General features: G+C 40.3%; 2 protein-coding genes across 2 annotated transcripts in view; both read left to right on the top strand.

Moving 5' to 3' along the window:
- Window positions 1–23,093, top strand: part of LOC140362067 (small ribosomal subunit protein uS7-like) — a 252,108-nt gene that overhangs the window by 183,481 nt on the left and 45,534 nt on the right. The window lies entirely within an intron of this gene.
- Window positions 334–22,799, top strand: klhl43 (kelch-like family member 43). Its single transcript, XM_072448087.1, has 8 exons — window positions 334–526; window positions 7,048–7,509; window positions 7,901–8,049; window positions 9,934–10,280; window positions 12,349–12,648; window positions 13,588–13,763; window positions 14,798–15,303; window positions 21,156–22,799. The coding sequence occupies exons 2-8, from the start codon at window positions 7,199–7,201 to the stop codon at window positions 21,443–21,445; spliced, it is 2,079 nt and encodes a 692-aa protein (XP_072304188.1). The 5' UTR covers window positions 334–526; window positions 7,048–7,198; the 3' UTR covers window positions 21,446–22,799.

The following is a 23,093-nucleotide window of genomic DNA, read 5'->3' on the forward strand; positions in this document are numbered from 1 at the left end:
TAATTTTTCAACAATAAATAATTGAAATTTGGCGGGTCCAAGATTGCCCCTTGAGGAACACCAACCACATCAGAATCTAAACTATTGAGAAAATAAAAAGTAATATTGTATTTTTTACATGGAACTACAAAGAATCAAAACATGGTTTATGCCAACACCTAAAGCCTCTACCATGAGGCCACTGGAGGAGAATGAGGAGGGGCAGGGTGTCAAGTGAGCTGCCCTGTGGAGAGGTATTTTTAGGGTGGAGGGCGCTGTGGGGGTGCCTGTATTTGGAAATGGAGGTGGGCAGCAGGAGGAGCATGAAGTTGGGTTGGATTGTTAGTTGATGTGTCACTGCTTTGGTCCGAACCTCAAATTTACCTCAGCCTGTTTTTTTTACTCAGTACACACACACACCACAGCGCCGGACTGAGAGGATTGAGGGACTAAGACAAGGAAACTTTGAAGACAACTTTGATTAAGTATAGAAACTCAGAAGGCCAAGGAAGGAAGGAAAAGTTGGATACTAGATGCAATAAAAGAGGTAAGTACAAGACCTTATTTCCAAGGATAATGCCTCTTATTACTACTTATGATACATGTCAATACTACCTAAATGCTATGTGAAGTAAGTTTCATAATGCACTTAACTTGAACATTTAAATTAGAATCATATTGGTCTTTCAAGGTCACACACTGATATAAGCTTCAATTGCTACAGCTGCCATGGGGCAACCTGACCTAGATTGTGGCTGTCTTACCGCTATGGCTGTGCAATTGATTGAATTTCAATTGAAAGTTCATAATTTCAAAATGTCAATAATCAGCTTGAGTTTTTTTTTATCAGGCGTTCTACAGCCAACCTACCTCTGTCAGTAAATTGTTGACATATAATTCAGACTTTTAAGGAACAAATTAGACTTTTTTTCTGTTAAAAATAATTTAAAGTATTTTTTTGTTTATGTCCAGGAAATGTAATTGAAAGTAATTTCTATTTGTTTTTATTTAGACAACATAAAATATAATCAAAAATTGTGAATCAAGATGGAGGGAACAATTGTGTTACTTTTTTTTGTCAGACCGCCATTTCAACTTAATGCACACACAGCCTTTCGGATCACAGACCATCAGATATTGCAATCCTTCATAATATTGATCTCCAGAAATCAAAGGCAAAGTGAAATTAGTTCTTGCCTAAGGACAGTATGTAATGTTTATATTGAGATCAAAGCTTGACTAAATCAAGCTGCTAATAAGCTATAAGCAATACAATTCACATGTCATACATTATAATGACGTGTATAGACTATAATTATCTATAATGTAAATGGAAACAAAGTGTAGTACCAGTTGTTGTCACTGTTTTTTTATGCAGCAGGGGCCCTATTGTTTTGATGGAGGTCTGAAGCTGTAACTCGTAGGTCAAGCTCTATAAATAACCTCTTTTGATACTGAAGGCATTTAACTCAAGTGTCTGAAACTATACAGCAGCGTTTAGGATTTGTTTACCATTAGTGAGATGATATTGGAGAATAGTCTATGATGGTATTAGTTTTTCCTTGGTTTCATATTAAACATTTGCACCATTCACACTTATGGTCATCATGTTAAGTTTTCCAGCAGACTCGCAGTGTTGAATTCAGCAAAAATTAAAGTAAGTAAATACCATGTAATTTGTTCTAAATCTATTTACTTGGTTATCGTTTGTTGTGTTGGCAACATATTGAATCATTTATAGCAGGGGTGGGCAATTATTTTCCTCCGAGGGCCATATTCGAATCCAGGCAAGTAGCGGAGGGCCGGCCCGCCATCATTGGTGTGAAAAAAAAAATTTCAATCAATTTCACTTTCTGTCAAATATAGGCTATTGAATCTATTATTTAATTTATTTCACGTCATATGTATTAAGGATACATATGCAGACAGATGCCTGAGGGCAAAAAAGGAAAAAAAAAAAACATTAATTTTTTTATTTTTTCAATATTACTTGGACAAGCTTGGTGGGCCGGATTGAAAGGCCCTGCGGGCCGGATTCGGCCCACGGGCCATAGTTTGCCCACCCCTGATTTATAGTATTACTTTATTACAAACATATGGAGGGAAAAAAGTTAAATGTCTATATTTTTAGTAGCATACATTGTGGGATTTGTCAATCTTTTTGGAAAATGAATAATGTTTTTGTAGCCCTTGAATATTAAGTAGTAATGTTTGGTCAATTGAGTATATGCGCATTGCTTACTTTGCAGTCATTTGATGTGGTGATGTTCAGTATCATTATAAAGTCAGATGTTAGATTGAATCTGATACTTGTTTATGATATAGGTCAAATTATGCCTTTGGCTCAGTCCCCATATTCCAGTCTCTACCTGTGTTAAAGGTGACTTGAGGCCAACTTGTAAACAGTCCCACTATAGTCATGTGTGTGGTGTTAGTAGTTACGTGTTCTCCTCGCAAAGAAATAAAAAATACACAAAGCCAAGATGCCAAATACATGTTTTATCTCTAGTAAAATGGGTTCTGTATTGGGGTAGGTTTAATGATTAACTTTGGTGGATCTTTCTGGTGCCAAAGCCTGGAGAAATGCAGACGGTTGTGTCCAGAACGTGCCAAGCATAATAAAGATTAATAGAAGTTCGTTAATTTTTTATCCACTAATATTCGACCAGTTGGTAAAATGTGTCCCTGTGGCCTCTTTATAGATAAGACAAACTTTATTTGTCCCACTGTGGATAGATTCCAGAGTTGCAACCTGCAGTTCAAGAACAGAGAACAAATATATGCAAGCGAAAATCAAGATGATTAGTCATTAAAAATATACTTAGATCCAACATAACACAATGCAAGAAAAAACATAAGTCTAGAGAAAACAACACATTATGAGAAATAAGGGGCCATGTTCTTTTGGTTGAGATGTAATAAAAAATAAATAAATTACACTATTAAATGTTTTTGCTGTATGCCATTCTTTAGTCCAGTGATAAAACTGAATATGAATCGAGTAAATGTTCTGTGTATGATGTGCCTCTCGACTGTTCTTACCCCGCCCCCGTCCCGCCCTCGTCCTGCCCTCGTCCCGCCCTCATCCGCTTTGAGGAGGGAGTCTCTTTTTTAAATAGACTGACTGTCTCCACACATGGACAGGACGGGCCCAGACAGGGGGCGGCAGCTGTCACAGTGTCATATGAAGGAACAGCGAATAGTTAGACGGGCTTTAGTCGAGATGTTGCAATCTCCAATGGAAAAGACACAAGTGTTTGCACTTGTGTGTCAATGAAGTTGATGCAGTGACTCTGCCTAACTCAATTTTAGTAGGAAGTACTACATTATTTATTCCATCTTACTGTACTTATATTTAATGAAACAGACAAACTTTTGATTGATTGAAATTTATTTTATTTATTTTATTTATTTTATTTATTTTATTTATTTTATTTATTTTATTTATTTTATTTATAATGACAATGGGGCAACAGTGGATAAATAATTAATATGACAATAACAATGATAATCCAATAATTTGGATTTCTCTGTATATTTATTTATTTATTTGAAGAATCTTTGTATTCCCAAGTGAGCACTCAAGCAGGGACCTTTCTTCAGATTTTAAGACCTAACATCAGGATTAGCCTAACATTTTACCAGCCTTAAAGGAGCCAACCCAGACACAGAAAAAGACCCAACCAAGTCTACATCAGAACTAAAGCGGTCTCAAACCAGGACACGTGTGAGCTCCCCAAAGTGTCACTTATATCATGATGTGATAGAGGCATTAACTGGCTGACCACTGCATAGAGGCCAAGGTCAGCTGCAGCTGTCCAGCAAAAACAAGACCAGTCAATGTGTGCAAACTCTGTCATGATTACTAACAAAACAAGAGCAACAGCAAGCAAAAAGAAGTAATTTATAATGTGTTAAAACATTCCCTAAAAAAGCTTTATAAATGTTTACAATCAGGTTTTCTAAGATTCACAGTTAACAACACAACAGTGATTGGCCAAACTCAACAAACCTATGCTGCCAACTCATATTAATGTGTACAGTCAAATAATCTAAAGTATTTAAATCAAACTTAATTTTAAACGTTAGCCTGGAGTTTGACAGGTGAAACCACATCCCCAAATTCTGAATCACAGATCACGTGGTCCAGTAACCTATAAACCCAGAAAATGCATTGCTGGAAATGCTAACTCTGACGTGCGTGAGTATTTTGTTGACGAGTAGATTGTAGCCTATTTGCTTTGATAATTCATGATCACCTGAGGCCATATACAGTGAAAATTGACCTCTTAACCAAGCTTGAGATAAATGTTTGACTTTAATGCAGTGTAAAATATTGTATTTCAAGGGTTGGTGTGAGGAAAGGTTTCACTGATCATTCAACTTATAATGAAACTGATTCTCTTGGCAGTTAGTGTGTTTGTTTACTTCAGTCTTTGGCGCTGTGTCCTAGAGTTCAGGAGTAGATTTTCCAGTTGCTGTGTAGTGTGTATTGCCCTCCTCCCGGACTGCAGTGGTGCATGATTGTAGTTGTTGTAAACCAGAAAGACACTGGCACCTGTCACTGGCTTCAGAGATGTGTTATACAAAGCAGTGTTGATTTACCACAGTGCCCGGCTGACATTCTCACAACTTTTTCCTTATAGTTTCGAGTTGACCCTTTTTTGTCATGTCTACGGAACAATATCCTGGTTTGAACGAAGAAACAGATACCGGTAGATTAAATGTGATCTACAATGGGAATACTAGGGCTGTCCAAAGTATTGATAATCAGATACTAATCGATATGAACAAATGTCAATGGTGAAAGAAAATCACACAAAAAGGACAAAGTTCGTCTCTTCCTGAACAGTTTTAGATTTATTAATCTTAAGTAATATGAGATCACATTTTAACATAACCAAGGTACCATTATTTGTGATGAAAATGCCAAATTGTGGTATCAAATTTGGTATTGAGTTCGACATTTTAGTATCATGACAGCTCTAGAATTAACAATTAACACCTGTCTGTCGCAATAATAATAAAGAAATATAGCCGCAAGCGGCAATGATCGGCCCTCGCCACGCCGCCGCCACGCCGCAAGAGGAGGGGGCGCTAACACGCCCCAATTGTCCTTTTATTACGCCTACTGCTGAATCTGTGACGCTGTCACATCTTCTCCCCTTTGTTTTACCATCAAAAAGCAATTTTATTTTGAATTCTTGGCAAAATGTGTGGCTTTGCCGCATAGACACCGTGACTCTTTGAATAAAAATGTGAATAACTTTTGACGGTTCACCCCTGAAGATGAGTCTCACCAAATTTCAGGTTAATAGGGCTGACGCCCTGAGGGGGAGGAGTTTGTGAAAGTCTAAAGTGTAAACATGTTCTGGCGATTTCCCCATTGGAATAACATGGGAGGTTTTGGTCATCGCTACGGCAAAACCATAACAATTATGACATGGGTCTCATTGACTTTTTTGATGGGGATGCCAAAATTGAGTTGTTTGTCAAATTTCATAAAATTTCGCAAAACTAAACATTTAACCTCCATATAAAATCTGTAGGGGGCGCTGTGGTGCCAAATTAATTTATTTCACTTCAAGTATGTTTAGCGCAAAGAGTTTAACAACTGATTCTAATTTGACGCAATTCGGACTTTATCTGCGCAAACGGCAGATATGTTAAATTTGGGAGATTTCTGAAATTCTAGCTAAAGTTTGCGGCTTCGCCGCACAGAGACCGTGACAGGTATCAATGTAATTTTAATAACTTTTGATGTCCCACTCCTCAGTAGCATTTTCACCAAATTTCAGCTTTTTAGAGCCAACGCCCTGGGAGGAGTTCGTAAAAGTACGACGTTTGGAAAAACTCCCGAGTCCTGCTTAGCCATTTTTGAACCAATATGGCCAACATTTGGTTGGGTGGACGACGTTGCCGTAATAATATTTTTTACTTCTCTTCTCACCATCGACCTCTGCGCTAAATTTCATGATTCTACGATCAGCTTTTTTTGGGGTCATTTCCTATCTCTCAATGCATTTTTGGTACATTTGGGGGCGCTGACGCGCCAATTTTTTTATTTTAGAAAAGGGAAATAGCCAGAATGTAGAGAGGCACGATTTTTAGAGGTGTGCAAATTTTTTTGACTTTTCGTCAATGTTCACTGGGTGAAAAATAGGGGGGTTGGTCCCGAGAAGAAAGAAAGAAGAAGAAAGAATTAAAGCCGCAAGCGGCATCCAACGGCCCTCGCAGGCCGCCGGCCTTCCGACTCTGCTCTCTGCATTTTACAGAGATGGCGCTAACGCCCTCATTGTGTAAGAACTAAGACAGTGACACATTGGACATGTACAATGCTGTGCTTAACCAGTGCAAATGAACACAAATATCTGTCTCTGTGCGGCTCCACCACACAGAGACAGTGACACTTATAAAAATATGGATAACTTTTGATGCCCCGCTTGTGTAGATGATTTTCCCCAAATATGAGCTTGATCGAGCTATTGCCCACAGAGGAGTTTGTTAAAGTGTGAAGTGTAAAAATGTGGTCATTTTAGAGATTTTGCGGTTTCCCCATAGGGATAACATGGAATGTTTCTGTCATCGCTACGGCTACGCTGTACAAAATATGACTTTGGCTCCCATACTTTTATTTTGGGGATGGCAAATGAGAATTGTGTGCAAAATGTCATGTCATTTGGAAAAACTCTATTGTTTATAGGCCACTCTGAAGGCCAAATAGTCAGAATTCTGGGAAACGTTTGCGGCTCCGTCGCACAGAAACCGTAAAACTTATCCTTAAAATTTGGATAAATTTAGATGCCCCACTTGTCTAGAGGACGTACACCGATTTAGAAGTCGGTGGGCAAAACGCACTAGGAGGAGTTTGTTAAAGTGTAAAACATAAAAATGTGGTAATTTGAGAGATGTTGCTGTTTTCCCAATTGTGACATATATTTGCGGGTCAGCCACACAGAGACCGTAGTAAAATTTTTTGGTTTTACCCAAATGTTATCATTTATTTTCTAAATTGGACAAATTATAGTCCTACTTTGTGCCAATTGTGTCTTTCCTTTTGTCTTTCAGGCGCTGTGTGCTGTGCTGTGACTGTGAATCTCCATCCGCTCCACTGCATTCTCCTCAAGAATAGAACCACACAACAACAGAAAACTAACGTCCAAGCAAGAAACTAAGTGCTTACACCATTGTCAACAACTCCAATTAAAGCCAATTAAAGATGGCGCCTAAGAAGAAGGCCTCTCGTCAGAAGAAGCCGGGGCTGGAGGCTGTGGAGGCCCCTACCCTGGAGCCTGTGATGCCTCTGAAGATTGAGAACCGCGGTGACGGTGTGGTGGTGGTTGAGAGCAGCGTGAAGAAGATCGAGCAGATGGCAGCGCTCGACATCGCCCAGCTGAACAGCCTGAACCTGCCCCTGCCGCCGCCCGTCATCAAGCCCGGAGAGAAAGGCCTGGGCTTGGGCAGCGAGCTCACGCGGCCCCTGCACGGCTCCGCCCTGCTGGAGGAGCTCAGCAAGATGAGACAGGAGAAGTGAGTGACATTAGGAGGAATATGAAATATTAAGGGGGATTTCGTTCAACTATGTGTACTAAAAACAGACTAGGATTATAGGAATTGGTTATAGTGACAAAAATGAACATCTCGATATTTATCTCAATAACATAGTCAAATGATATTATGTACATCCAACAGAAATGTGTCAAAACATGTCTTTAAAAGTTTGAATTGAGGTTCAATTATCAGACAAAATGTGAAATGTTTGTTAATCTAATCACAAAATCTGACTTTTCCTTTTTGAGCTTTATGAGAACGAGATTAAAACCATGTACCACTTATGGAGTTTGACATTTCTTTTACTAGTTCTGTTGAATTCCTATGTTTACTTTAACTCCTTGTTTTAACCCTTTCTTGTGCTCTTTAGGTTCTTGACTGACCTGGAGTTGGCCTGTAAAACCAAAGCCTTTGACGTCCACAAACTGGTGATCTCCTCTATCAGTCACTACTTCAGGGAGATTCTGGCCAAAGACCCAGACATGAAGAGACTGGAGCTGCCCTCTCTCTCTCCTCTGGGTACGTTCACATCAAGACAAGGAATCCACGAGTTTCAGAGTGATGGAAATATAGCACCGTTTCTAGCACCAGAGAAGAATCTCTAATCTATGGATTAAATGAGATAATACATCTTTGGCTTAAATAGAATAATTAAAACTAATTAGGAGCAATGTCATTGGGCTTGAAAGCCTTTATGTTGAGATGTAAAACTGACCAAGAAACAAATCATTGCAAAAATTTGTTTTGACTGCAGTATCTCGCCTTAAGATATAAAAGTGTTATAACAATTATTTCTTAATGTGGACCACACATAAATGAGCACAGGATTATGATCTATGCCATTCTCTCTGTTTATTTTCGCTGTTGCTGTAACAAAACAATGCTTTTAAGCAGAAAGGCTTTGATATACTGTAATTGTGATCTTTTGACAATAAGATATCACAATATTTAAATTACTGTCACATCTCTATATTCTACAAGACATCAAATGCATTCTGCCTGTCACAAGTTCTCAACAGCTTAGTGTTTGATCAATAGATATTATAGAGTTTCAGTTTTGATAGTAAATGATTGAAAGACTAACCACACCTCGGTCGTCTCCGGAGGCCACTTAAATAGACCTCGTTAATCACACTCCGGGGAGCTTCAGAGTTCATAACAGCAACGCCCAGTAAAAGAAACCAGGATCAGACAGATGAGGGGTTGCAGACTATCCCATTGTTAATTTTAAAACAGATAATTTGTTGTTGTAAATAAATGGTCTTACAGCCCACTCCACAATGCAGATATATTTTTCAACCTACCGGTACATGTCGTTGAGCCTGCCAAATTCAGAGGTGTGGAACTCGACCTGCTGCCTTGAGTTTGGTAGAAATGATTACAACTCTATTACATGAGCATTTGGTTAATTTACAGATAAACATAATTATTTTTGGCCTCTTTTGGATTATTCATAAAACTACCATAAATAACCATGGTTTTATCTCATTTTAGCCCTAGTTTAGGCCTGATCAAGGTTTAGATCTGATGAACGTTTGGGCAAATGTTGTTAAATTGGCATGAAAAATAGGTGTGTTATTTTGCATTTTTCCTTTAATAGATGATGCAACATAGTCTTGTTTATACACTTTTTTGCCAATTAATTTAGTTGCTTTTTATTAAGGCCGTGGCTGGAGAGCCGCGGCGCGGTCAAATGGCCGCGCAGTGTCAGGGACTGCGGCATTTCCCTTGAAGCCCGTTATAGCCTCATGGCTAACCCTAACCCTAACCTCAACCCTAACCTTAACCCGGCAGTTTCAGGAGCCGCGGCGCGCGGCCGGCACAAAAATAACATGGCTTTTTCGGCCGCGCGCCGCGGCTCTGCAGACACTCCCTTTTATTAAATACTGCTTGTTATAAATAGCCTAAATTCTGCATTGCCTCAGCTATGATTTAAATCCACAGTTTCTTCTTGGCATTTCAACTTTTTTGCTTTGTTTTTGCACTTATGTAACGTGTGACAAAAGGACACATAAAAAGCTAGGCGCACAAACCTCATGAATAAATCTAATTATAACAGATATAATTATAGCCATGCATGGATACAAATCACATGTGAAAGTTTCATTCCATTCAATGAAATATCAAACATGCTCTGATGCACTGTGAGATCATTAAAGGGACATTTACCGTATTTTCCAGACTATAAGTCGCACCTTTTTTCATAGTTTTGGGTGCGACTTATACTTATACTCATATGTAATATTATTTGTTATTTTTACACTTGCAACCGCATTTCATACTCCAGTGCAACTTAGATATGTTTTTTTCTTCTCTATTATGCATTTTTTGGCTGGTGCAACTTATACTCTGGTGCAAAAATACATATTATGATATATATTATCTTGTCCATTTGCTTTGTAGGTCTGGCCAATGTGATCACGTTTGCCTATCTGGGCCGCGTGCACATGTCGCTCTACACCATCGGCTGCACCGTCTCTGCTGCTGCCACGCTCCAGATCCCGCAGCTGCTGAAGATGTGCATGGACTTCCTGCTGGCCGAGCTGAACGTGCAGACCTGCGTTTACGTCTGGAACATCGCCGCCGCCTACGGACTGCGGCCCGTGTGTGATGCCGCGCGCAAATTCGTCCTGGATAACTTTGCGCAGTTCTCCGAGACGCCTCTCTTCACCCAACTCACCCTGGAGCAGATCACGGCGTTTATTCAAGACGATACTCTGGTGCTGCCGTCTGAGGTCACGGCGTTTCAGGTACGACACGGAAGCTGAAATCTTCTGTGTCTTTAAAGTGGGACCAAGTACTAAAGCAAAGTTGTTTTTCGCTACTAAACTGTGTGCATGTTGTTTAAAGAGCACTGTTAGTTATTTTAGTGTGAACAAACCAGTCTCCAAAGTTGCCCCCAATGGCAGTTCAAGTAGTAGGTGACACCCATTGTTGCAACATTTTCAGAGAGCAACAAGTGACCTGAGCCCCACAAAAATAAGCACTGAAATAAGCAGTTAGTTAAACATTGTGTGTCGGTGCTGAACGAGTACTAATGAGATGAACGTCATTTTAATACCATATTTAACATAATAATGGCTGGTACTGGGTCTATTATTGTGAAACAAACCTGGAACTTAGTAGTGGAGCAAACCCCCAAAAAACGCAACCCAAAAAGAATCCCAAAGTCGCTATAAAGAAGAAGACTTGGAAACAATGACCACAAAATTGGGACAAATTGGGACAAAGTCCATATTTTGACAAAAAATTTGCTTAAGTTATGACCAAAAAAGCAACACAAAAAACTACTAGACCAAGATCAAACCAACTCTAAAATACCAATACAAATTATAACCAAAACACTGTGAGCTCAATCTTAAGCCAGGGCTGCACAATTATGAAAGTAAATTGCAATATTAGATAGCTTTCTGAACTAATGTGGGAAATCGAAATGACAATATTATTAAAATTGTATAATATACTTTTAGACTCATTTACTTGTGTTAAAAAATAAAAATAAACTATAACATATATTGTGACTTATAAAGTCATACTATAAACGCATGACTTTACAAGTCACAATAAATTAGGGCAAATAGATAATATTTTTAAACATCTTTCTGACGATCTAACAGGCCTTAAAACGATACAGACGACATTCAGAAACCAACAATTCAATGTCGAGGGAATTCCTGAAACCAAAGCTACAGCTAAATTCATCCAAGCCTAAAAACAGAGCCCAGACCAGCTGCTCACATCCTCAGTCACCTGCAGCCTGTCTGACACCTCCAAGTTTAACCAGTCAATGAGGGACATTCTTTTATAGATACATTTACTTTTACACTAGCCGCTCTGAATAGACCCACAGCTGAAAAGTATTTCTATCAGTGTGACATTGAAGAAATGCAGGCAATGCTTTGAGTGTTATATTTAACACACGACTGCAGTTCTTCCTAAAGTAGCAGTGCTGAGCTTAGTCAATAGCTCTTCTAATTTATTAAAAATAGGGCTAATTATTTTGTCAACCTTCAACCAGAATTGACATTTCAATTAATATAATGAACCTTAATCTTAAACTTAATTGTTGCTGTTATAGAAGGTTTTTAGAAGATTCAATGTCCTTTACAGACATTCAAATGTCCTTTTTCAAATGGTTTTTTTAATGGTTTAAGCCACAGCTGCCCTGGGGCACATGGGCAGAGAATATTACACCCACAGCACAACAGCAGAATCAGGATTCAAACCATCAATCCTATTTGTGACTCTACAAACTACTTATACACAGGCTATTTATATTCATTATTCCTTATTTCAAATGTTTCAAAGTATATTTTAATAATCAACAATAATCTATTGTTACCATATATATTTATTGCATCCTAATTTATCTTGAATGTTTTTGACAAGACTGTTGTTTCAGTACTTTTTTCTGCTAAATGTGACTCTACATGTGACACCGAGCAATTAAGTGGATCTTTATTGAGATCCAGATCTAGTCATGTCAGATTAAATGCTTGGGTTTCTTAATCGGGAGGTCTAAATTCAGAATAAGAATCAGAAAAGGTTTATTGCCATAGTCAATGAACAAAATTCACAAACATAGAAACTTGCTTTGGTGATTCAATCCACTCAATCCAAAATTTGTAGTTCAGACTTCGGAGAAAGAAACCGGGATATTTTTGTGTTTATCTAGTTTATAATCATGAAATCAATGCTGAAAGCCATTTTTTGTGTTTTTTTTGAAAATAAAATGGAGATCAGAGGAAGAATACATATTTTGAATACATTTTTCTGCCATATCGCAGGCTCTAATCTCGTACTGCTTCCTTTTCGCAGCTGGTGATGAAATGGCTGGACTTTGACTCCGCTCGTCAGTCCCACGCAGCAGAGCTTCTGTCCCTCGTGCGTTTCGAGACCATCCCGGCCTCAGAGCTGGTGAGTTTGATCCAGCCCGTGCCCAGGATGATGCTGGACCCTCAGTGTCACCGTCTGCTGGTCGACGCCATGAACTACCACCTACTGCCGTACCAACAGAACACGCTGCAGTCGCGCCGCACTCAGGCCCGAGGCAGCCAGCCCACTCTGCTCACTGTCGGAGGGCGTCCTTCTCTCACCGAGCGCGCTCTCAGCAGGGAGGTCCGTCTTACACACTGTTCTCACACGTTTCACTCGTTTCACTCTGTCCATCAGTGGTGGTTGACACTGATGACTGTTCTACTTGTCATTCAGAACATGGAATCAAAATTAGGGCTGGGAATCACAGGGTCCCTCTCAATTGGATACGATTTATGATATGTGGGTCACAATGCAATGAAATTATGATTTTGCGATACAAACCAAATCCATTCATTCAACAGCAGCATTTCTTTGTTAAACCATTACCTGCATAAATGTATTGCATAAATACTGCATGTTTTCGTTCTCTAAACTAGCAACAAAATTGTAACACAAATAGTAGAAATATATAACAAATCACCAAAAAATCACCATATTTAGTATCACAGTATATCAATATTTCAATATTTGACCACACCCCTGATCAAAATGTGCATGTTTTAAACATTTTATAAGTTCAACTTCACATAAGGTTTGGCTTTCCAGATTAAACCAGGTCTGGAATAGGACTAAAATAGGCCTAAACCGTGTTTAAATCAAGGCTATTACTGGGTGTACTCCAGGTTTAACTTGGAAAAGCCCCAACTTCAAGTGGACAAAAATATCTATCCATCTATCTTACATTTATATATAACTACAATAAATATATCTGCTTGAAATAAACTACTGTCAAATAATCAAATAAATAATCTACTGTCCCAAAAAAAAAATAATAATAAAATTGATTACTGAGAGACTGTACTACAACAAGAGTTTTATGGCTCAGACAAAGCAATAATTATATAAAAATGACAGTGTTTCTGATCCGTTTTTTCTCCAATACTCGATCAAGATATCCTAAAGCAGCAATACTTTAGCTTTATCAGGATCAAATTTGGTACTAAATAATCTATTAGTTGCTACCCTAACAGTCATGCATGTGAGAGGGAACACATTTATCCTCCTTTGCCTCATGTGCAGGTGCTGTGGCGTGACCCTCGTGACGGGACGGCGAGCTGGAGACACCTGAGTCAGCTGCCGGCGAAGAGCTTTAACCAGTGCGTGGCGGTGATGGACGGTTTCCTGTACGTGGCTGGAGGAGAGGACCAGAACGACGCGCGCAACCAGGCCAAGCACGCAGTGAGCACCCTCAGCAGGTACTGGACTGACGAGAGGAGGGCGAATAAACACAGATCCATAAACTACTCCTGACACAGCAAAGGGGGGGTTTTCCATTGCAGAACAGAAAGGCTGCGTTCAGCGTTCTCTCTTTGCTCCTGCCCTTTAATGTATCTGTTCTTCTGTTGTCAAGAATCTACTTTATAATGTAACAAACGCTTCCTTTTAACACATTGTTTTACTGCTATAAACTGTGCGACATGATCAATTACCTGCCTGTTTTAATTAATTTGCATATATTTGTGCCATTTGTCTATGGTACTGCCAACTACCTAAAGCTTCTGCTGCTTGCCCCTCACTATACTGACTTATATGACCATTTGTTCCACTTACTGTTACTGTTGGTCAATATGCACTATCCGTTATTAAATAAATAAATATAAAGTTTACTCTTGTATGCACACCACAAACAGGGCCAAACCCGGCCAAATGTGACTGTCGCCTAAATGTATTAGTTATAGAAATCTATGATAAGTTAAAGTGTTAAAATGTCAACCAAGTTACCATTTTATTTATACTGTTTTAAAAAAACGTCTGTGTTGTTGCTTTTAACCACCATAGAAAAAGATTCAGCTGTAGTCATCTGGACACTGTATTTAGAAAAACAAGAAATTTCGACTCAAATATTTATCCTACTCTGTATAAGCCCCACCCACTGGGCGGGACCTCATCATCTTCTAACAGCCCTGTAATGGGCCATAGAAATGCTATTATCTGGCTACAGCCCCCTCATCACTGATGAGTACCGAATAAGCATCTGAATGACCAGGGCTGATGCCGCCACATGGCTTCAAAATGCTGCTTATATTACGGGTAGAATTTACCTTAAAGCTCCATTCCTGTTTAAATAGGATTCTCTTTTTTAACCAAAATGGCCTCTTTAACTATTTCAAACCATCTCTTCTCCTGCTTAGAATCTTTGCCTCACTGTCCTTAAAAGAGTGGCTTTAAGATTCTATGAATTATATATGTCAATCTCTCAACCATAGTAACCATTTTCCTTGTCCCTCAGATATGACCCTCGTTTCAACACCTGGCTGCACTTGGCCAGCATGCGTCAGCGCCGTACACACTTCTCCCTCGCTGCCTCTGGGGGGCGCCTGTTTGCCATCGGTGGCCGTAACGTCGAGGGTCTCCTGGCTACGACTGAGAGTTACGTGCCCTCGACCAACACCTGGCAGATGCGGGCGCCCATGGAGGTGCCACGCTGCTGCCACGCCAGCTCCACCCTGCCGTCCGGAGACATCCTGGTGACCGGAGGCTACATCAACTGCGCCTACTCCCGATCCGTGGCCTGCTACAGAGTGGACATGGACACCTGGGTGGAGAAGAGCTCCATGGAGATGCCCCGAGGCTGGCACTGCTCGGCCACTCTGGGGGGAAAGGTGTACGTGGTCGGGGGGAGTCAGCTGGGGCCTGGAGGCGAGAGAGTGGACGTCCTGTCCGTGGAGGTCTACTCTCCCGAAAGTGGCACCTGGAGCAGAGCTGCACCGCTGCCGCTGGGCGTCAGCACCGCAGGTAGGATCAGGAAATGAGTGAGAGTGTTTACATTGTATTGTGTCTGCTGAACCAGGTTTGTCCGTGACAACACTGAACAAACAAAGTCATCAAATATGATGTCCAGTTTACAGGTTCAACTGCTGCTATGAATCTTATAAACACCATTTGTGAAAGTAAGGATAATGATGACGGGTTGCATTTAAATTCCGTTACGATCAATCAATCTGCAACTTTATTTAACTCAAAAGGACAATCATTTTGCAGCTTTCTGGTCATGTCAACAGTAACATAGGAATCTACATACAATGTCAAACCTGTTAATACTATCCTGCTTCCGAAGAGTGCACACGCTTTTTTGCTCGCTCCGCTTGCTATCGCTGCTTTCCTTATTTATTTTGCTTTTTAATCAGTTTTTGTCTTCCAAACATTTTTGCTTTAGACTTTTTCAAGTAAACCAAGGATTTTAAGAACATTTTTCCAGTTTTAACGACATATCTGACGCCAGCGACATGTCCGGGAGAAGAAGGGAGAAAGACTGTGAACGCTGCCGGAAATATCAACAAGAAATTAATGAGCTGAAAACACGGATATTTGTTTTGGAATCTGAAAAAGTTCTTCACGATACCATTCCTGTGTCAACCGACGGTAAGAAGAGCACACTTTTTACAAGAAAAACTGCTACTTTCAACCTAAACCGCAGTGACTCTGTGTCGTTTCCAAAACTGTCTAAAAACCAGAAAGACCAGGCTGTTTCTTGGAACAAACTTGGAGCAAAGCCTAAACGATACAAAGATAACGTGAAGTCACCTAAAATACAGCTCACCAACAGATTTTTACCACTTTCAGAGATGGAATTAAATGAAAAAAGGAAAGATGACGTGGCCAAAATACAGCGAGGAGGATCTGTGCCAGGAGCCAAGGTCACGCAGGTTGTTTTAGTTGGGGACGGCGCGATAAGTTACGTGACGCATGAAAAGATACACACATTCTTTTCCAAGCGCCACTGTTTCTGAGATAACGTCACTCCTTCCAAATATTATGGCTAAGCATGGAGGAGCTAAACAGCTTATTGTGCACGTGGGTGCAGTGGACATGCGGCGGGAACAGACTGAAGTTTTGAAAAAAGACTTCTTGAAGTTATTCGACGTGCTTGATAAAATGGAAATCAAAACATTCATAAGTGGACCTCTTCCAAACATCGACAGGAGGATAAACAAGTTTAGCCGGCTTCTTCAGCTGAACACATGGCTGTCCAAAGAGTGTTCCCCGAGAGGACTACACTACATTGAGAACTTCTATCTATTCTGGAAACGAGAGGACCTGTTTAAGAGAAATGGCCCCCACCTATGCAGAGGTGGAGTGAGGGTGCTGACAGAGAACCTGCTCCACGCTCTGAGGCATTGGACTGGGCCTGGACAGGGTCCTGAGCAGATAGTTAGAGAAGAGAGGAATGAGAGAAGAATTCCTGCTCCATCAGCCAGAGACCGAGCCAATGTTTCAACATCAAAAGCACCACAACCTCAGCCTCCACCAAAGGATTCATCAGCAGCTGCTCCACCACCACCAGCAAAGGATTCAGCTCCAGCTGCTCCACATTCACCTCCACCGCCTCCAGCAAAGGAACAATCTTCAAAGGCCTTGGACCCATCTGTGACAAGCCCAACAACATCCCTGTCATCGCCCCTGCCTTCACACCAGCCCTGGGTTCCCCCTGCAACATCTACTCCCACTAAAGATTCATCATTCTCCTTCTCATCTCCACTCTCACCCATGGGCCTTCCCATCCATTTTGAAAGTCTGATCAAATCAGGCATTAAGATGGCTCCACTCACGCCCAATATAGCAAGGGCTATGTCAGTACCAACTACACCAACAAAAGCCCCACCACCCATCCCCCCTCGCCTCTCACCTGGTCCCAAACTCTCCTTGGCTACAAAAGCCCCACCACCCATCCAACCTCGCCTTTCACCTGGTATCTCCCATAGCTAGGATGCACTGGGTCTCAGCGTTGCCGGGACTTATTGTCACATTAAAAATCAAACCAACCCGGGGCCCTATGTAAAAAGAGCCCCCCCTAGTGCTATTTCTGTAGTCACATCATCACAGAGATGGGAAAACAAAATGCGAGTCAGGCCCAATCTGAGAAATGTGATTCATATTCCCTGTGAAAAGATAAAGCCCAGTCTCACTGAAACTAGTCTGAAACTTGCTGTGCTAAATGTCAGATCCTTATGTAACAAATCTCTCTTAATAATTTTATTTCTTCTTATAATCTTGATTTTATGTTTTTAACTGAAACATGGCTTGACAAAAACACAGGAAATGTAGTTCTGATAGAATCTGCTCCACCCAACTTTAAGTTTGAATCTGAAACACGAGAAAACAAAAAAGGGGGTGGAGTCTGTGCTGTCTTTAGAGATGAAATAATTACCCGCAGGTTGTCTTTTGGGGTGTTTTCATCATTTGAGTATGTATCCTTTAAAATGGAGCTAAAACGGTCTCCATCCATTCTCTTCATTGTTTTATACAAGCCTCCCCAGCACTGCCAAAGTTTTATTGATGATTTTACTGAGATGCTTTCAGTCATAAGCACAGACTTTGATGGTTTGGTCATTACAGGTGATTTCAATGTGCATGTTGATAATATTTGTGACAGAAACGCTAAAGAGCTTGATGCTGTCCTTGAAACCTTCAGTCTTACTCAGCATGTGAGAGGCCCCACCCACAGCAAAGGACACACTCTAGATCTCATAATTACAAAGGGGGTAAATATTTCAAATGTTAACGTGATCGATGTTGCTCTGTCTGATCATTTCTGTGTCTTCTTTGACCTGTCTGTTTCTCCCCAACCTCCGGTTGGTCCTGCAGTTGTTCAGAGGAGACACATAAGTGATGGCACAGGTGCACTGTTTATGGAAATGATAAACTTTGAAAATGTCTCATGTTCTAATGTAAATGATTTGTTGAACTCTGTTACATCTAGTGTTTTGAATGTTCTGGACACCATCGCCCCTATAAAGGCTAAAATGGTTAAAAATAAGCAGAAGGCGCTGTGGAGAAATGATGATTCGGTCAGGGCACAGAAAAGGGAGTGCCGCAGGGCCGAACGGAAATGGCGCAAGTCAAAGCTCCAGGTTCAAAAAGAGATTTACAAAGAAAAGCTGAACATGTACAACCTAATCTTATGTAGAACTAGGGAAAGATATTTTTCTGAAATAATTGGAAGCTGCAGTAACAACTCGCGTGTCCTGTTTGCCACAGTAAACAGATTAACAAACCCTCCAGCTCAGCTGCCGTTAGAACTCATTTCCACATCCAAGTGTAATGAGTTTGCATTATTCTTTAATGACAACGTTCAGGGCATTAAAAATGCTATAAATCCGACAATGCAAAAAATTACCCTAAAACCACCAAGACACTTAGAGCTAACTCACTTTGCACCAGTAACTGACAAAACTGTCCATGAGATCATCACCAGTCTGAGTTCATCTACATGCTGCCTTGATGTGTTACCCACCAGATTTCTAAAGTCTGTGCTGAACAGTTTGTTAGCACCACTCACTCACATAGTTAACATGTCGCTTCAATCTGGAACATTCCCAATGTCTTTGAAAACTGCGGTCATAAAGCCTCTCCTAAAGAAGAGCAGTCTTGATGCCGCAGTACTGAGTCATTACCGGCCCATCTCTAATCTGCCATTTTTGGGCAAAGTCCTTGAAAAGGTTGTTTACCAACAGCTCACAGATTTCCTCTTAATAAACAACTCATTTGATGTTTTTCAGTCAGGTTTTAGACCTCATCACAGCACAGAGACTGCTCTTGTCAAGGTGACAAATGACATCCGCCTGAACACTGACACGGGCAAAGCCTCAGTCTTAATTCTGTTGGATCTGAGTGCTGCTTTTGACACTGTCGATCATGGGATCCTCTTACAGAGACTAGAGGACTGGGTGGGCATCACTGGCACTGTCCTAAACTGGTTAAGGTCCTATCTGGAAGACAGGAAGTACTTTGTTGAAATTGGTAGCTGTGTCTCAGACCACATGACCCTGACCTGTGGAGTGCCCCAAGGGTCAGTCCTGGGTCCCCTTCTGTTCAACCTCTACATGCTGCCGTTGGGTCAGTTGATACGCAGTGAAAATGTGTCCTATCACAATTATGCAGACGACACTCAGATCTATGTTTTTTCACTATCGGCAGGTGACTATGGACCAGTAGATTCACTCTGTCACTGCATCCAACAGATCAGTTTGTGGATGCAAAACAACTTTCTCCAGCTGAACTCAGACAAGACTGAAATAATCGTTTTTGGCCCACAGAAACAAAGAGAAAGTGTTAGCGGTCACCTCCAGAGTCTCGCTCTAAAACCTACAAACCAAATTAGAAATCTGGGGGTAATAATGGACTCAGACTTGAACTTTAATAGCCACGTCAAATCAATAACATCAGCAGCTTTTTACCATCTAAAAAACATTGCCAAAATCAAAAATAGTGTCAAAACCAGATTTAGAGAGACTTATCCACGCGTTTGTCTCCAGTAGATTAGACTACTGTAACGGCCTGCTCACTGGTCTCTCCAAACGAGCTGTAAAACAGCTGCAGTACATCCAGAACGCTGCTGCTCGGGTCCTGACCAGAACCAGGAAGTATGATCACATTAGTCCTGTTCTCAGGTCTCTGCACTGGCTCCCTGTGGCTCAGAGAATAGACTTTAAAGCAGCTCTGCTTGTGTACAAGTCTCTCCATGGCCTAGCACCAAAGTACATCTTGGATATGTTAGTGCCATATGAACCATCTCGGACTCTGAGGACCTCAGGGACCGGCCTCTTGCTGGTGCCCAGAGTCAGGACTAAACATGGGGAATCTGCGTTTCAGTTTTATGCAGCTAAAATCTGGAACATTCTTCCTGAAGATGTGAGACAGGCTTCTACTCTGACAATGTTCAAATCTAAGCTAAAAACAGTTTTGTTTAGCTGCGCATATGACTGAAAGGATTTTTTCTTTGCACTCTTCTCTTTTGTTTGTGATTTTTTTAGTTTAGAAAATCAGTTGGATTGATAATTTTTAATTTAGTTAATTTTATTGTATTTCTGTAATTTCTTTGTGATTTGAATGCATTTTTCCTGCTGTGTGAAGCACTTTGAATTGCCTTGTGTATGAAATGTGCTCTACAAATAAACTTGCCTTGCCTTGCCTTGCCTTAATGCCTGAGGAGACATAATCGCTGAGATTTACTTTCCAGTACAATTTTAAAGTTTGACAGCAGAATTGGTAAAGGAATTTGCAAGGTTCTTCATAACTGGGCAAGTGTCAGGGTTGTCAGATGTATAGATATTCACTATCAAAACTATATAATTACTTGAGCAAATAAAGAAGCTGAAAAGAATGACATAAACAGGACAAAACTGGACCTTAACTGAAAAGGTTTAGAAACATGTTGCACCGGAATCACTGAAGAAACTAGTATTATTTGTGTTGAAAATTGCACTTGAAATTATACAAATACGCATTATTTATAGAGCAGCTTTTGTACAGAACTGCAGAGAACTAAAAGGAACACTGCAATATAAAACAGAAACATACATTTAGCCAGCAATAAAATCCAAATCAAACCGTTGTATGCATGAAAAAAACCAACATGATTTGTTCAGATTCTTTTCCTTAGTCTCAAATTCTGTTTGAAATTTTAGTATTTTGACAACATCGGTGTAAAATGCCCAAAGACATAACAAGATGCACAAGTTGGAACTGGAAATATTCTAGTTAACTCCTCTCCACTTTACATGTTTACCCATTACATTTCCCCCCATAACATATTTAATCTATTCAAATGGCATCTCAATATTTACTTCTCTCTTCCTCTGCTCCAGGTCTGTCCCCGCTCGCCGAAAAGCTGTACCTGCTGGGAGGCTGGAACGAGGCGGAGAAGCGCTACAAAGCGGCGGTGCAGAAGTACGACCCGGGCACCGACAGCTGGTCCATGAGCGAGGAGCTGCCCGAGGCCACCGTGGGCGTGTCCTGCTGCACCCTGAGCCTGCCCCCGAGGAACGCCGCCCGACGCCAGCACCGCAACATCCCGGGACACGACGCCCAGAGCACGCAGTCCAAGAGCCGGAGCCGGGAGAGCAGCCTGGCCCCGGCGCTCGTCAACACGGCGTGAAACGGAGGGAGAGAGCAACGAGGGGAACAGACTTTAGGAACGAGTGACAGGCTCTGGGGAACGGGACGACCACGAGTCAAGTTTATGTCGACATCTATGAAGCAAAAACATGAATTTGATTGAAGCTACTTTTAATGAGGGGTGGGAGGTATTGGCAAAATAAAGGAATATCTCGATAATTGTGTGTCAATCTAACAGAACGTGTGTTAAAACATGTCTTTAATTGAGGTTTGAGTACCAGGAAAATGTGAAATGTCTGTCAAATTTATCACAAAAGTCCAAAAATATCACTGTATACACTAATTTATTTATTTTAAAATAAGCCCTGTTTGCAGCACTTTTACTCTAAACAATATACTCAGTATCAACATTTTGCACATCTTTAAAATAGCACTTCCGATATTATCTACATTTGTATATATTGCCCACCTTAGTGTCAATTTCTGTAGTTTTTGATTAGTTCTGAATACATGTCAAGGCCAGATATTCAACTTTTGCAAGGTACAAAGTTCAACTAAACCAGTGAAAAGGTTTATGACACTTTAATCTTAAATGTTTAAACATCTTGAATTTTGAAGACAGAATAGTACCAAGTATTGTACATTGGTCTCATCCATTAAATCAAATAAACTTGTTTAGCTTTGCACCCTATCGAGCCAATTTAATAAAACAAAAATGTATACAATAAATAAATAACTTAAATACAGAATGGTATCAATACAATATTTGTTCAGTTTGGTATTTAGCACTTATTTAAACCAGATTATAAATAATGCCATGTTATTCAGGTGCATTTGTCCCAGTGGGCGTAGCACCAGCCTCATGTAGTATAAACGTGGTATAAACAGTATAAACATTCAGTAAATATGGAGAGCGTCATTAACCTTGTGTATTTCGTGCCAAAATTCACCTCGTACAAACACGTCATCATAAAAATTAAAACCTGGTGTAATGTGTCTACATTTATTTCTCAATTTGTCCTGAGATTTGTGAGGATTGCGGTTACCGGGCAACAGACGTTTCCATGGTGACGTTTTTGGATTTTTGTCAGACTAAAAAGAAATGTTATGAAAGTTTTAAGTGCTATAAACTGTAATTTTTTGTGGTATTTAACAGTGTTTCCATGGAGACAAATCCTCTTTCAACATGTGTTTGTAGAGGGTCAGAATTGTGTGGTCAAAGTGTTCTCAGAGGGCTTGAGTGTGAAGACGCTTTTACGAGATGGTTTTTGGACAAAGAAGTCATTTTATTGGATTCGGAACGGTGAATCGAGGGAAATAAAAGGGAACAGTGGTTTTCTGTTTGAGTACGGAGCAGGTGTGAAATTAGCAATGAATCTAGTTTTGATAAAAACCTCGGAATAGTTAGTATGAATGGAGTGAACGTGAATTGTGTGCGAGTGATTCTCAAAATAAAATGAGCCATCAATACTCAACAGTAACTGCAATAAACAACTTCCATATAAGCCATAATAATGCAGATTATTTATCAGCGTTCCAAGTGTTGTTAAAGTAATAAGTAAAAAAAAAATAAAAAATTTGTAAGTGCAGGAGAAAAATTTAAGTTTTAAAAAAAAGCTAAAGGCAAAATGTTTATTAAATGGTGAAACAGCTAAGTGGCGTTAATGTGTGATCAAAGTGTTCAACTG

Source organism: Eucyclogobius newberryi, unplaced genomic scaffold (genome assembly GCF_026437365.1).
Source record: "Eucyclogobius newberryi isolate DKJ021-1_F unplaced genomic scaffold, fEucNew1.0.hap1 SCAF_16, whole genome shotgun sequence".
In the NCBI taxonomy this organism is placed as follows: domain Eukaryota; kingdom Metazoa; phylum Chordata; class Actinopteri; order Gobiiformes; family Gobiidae; genus Eucyclogobius; species Eucyclogobius newberryi.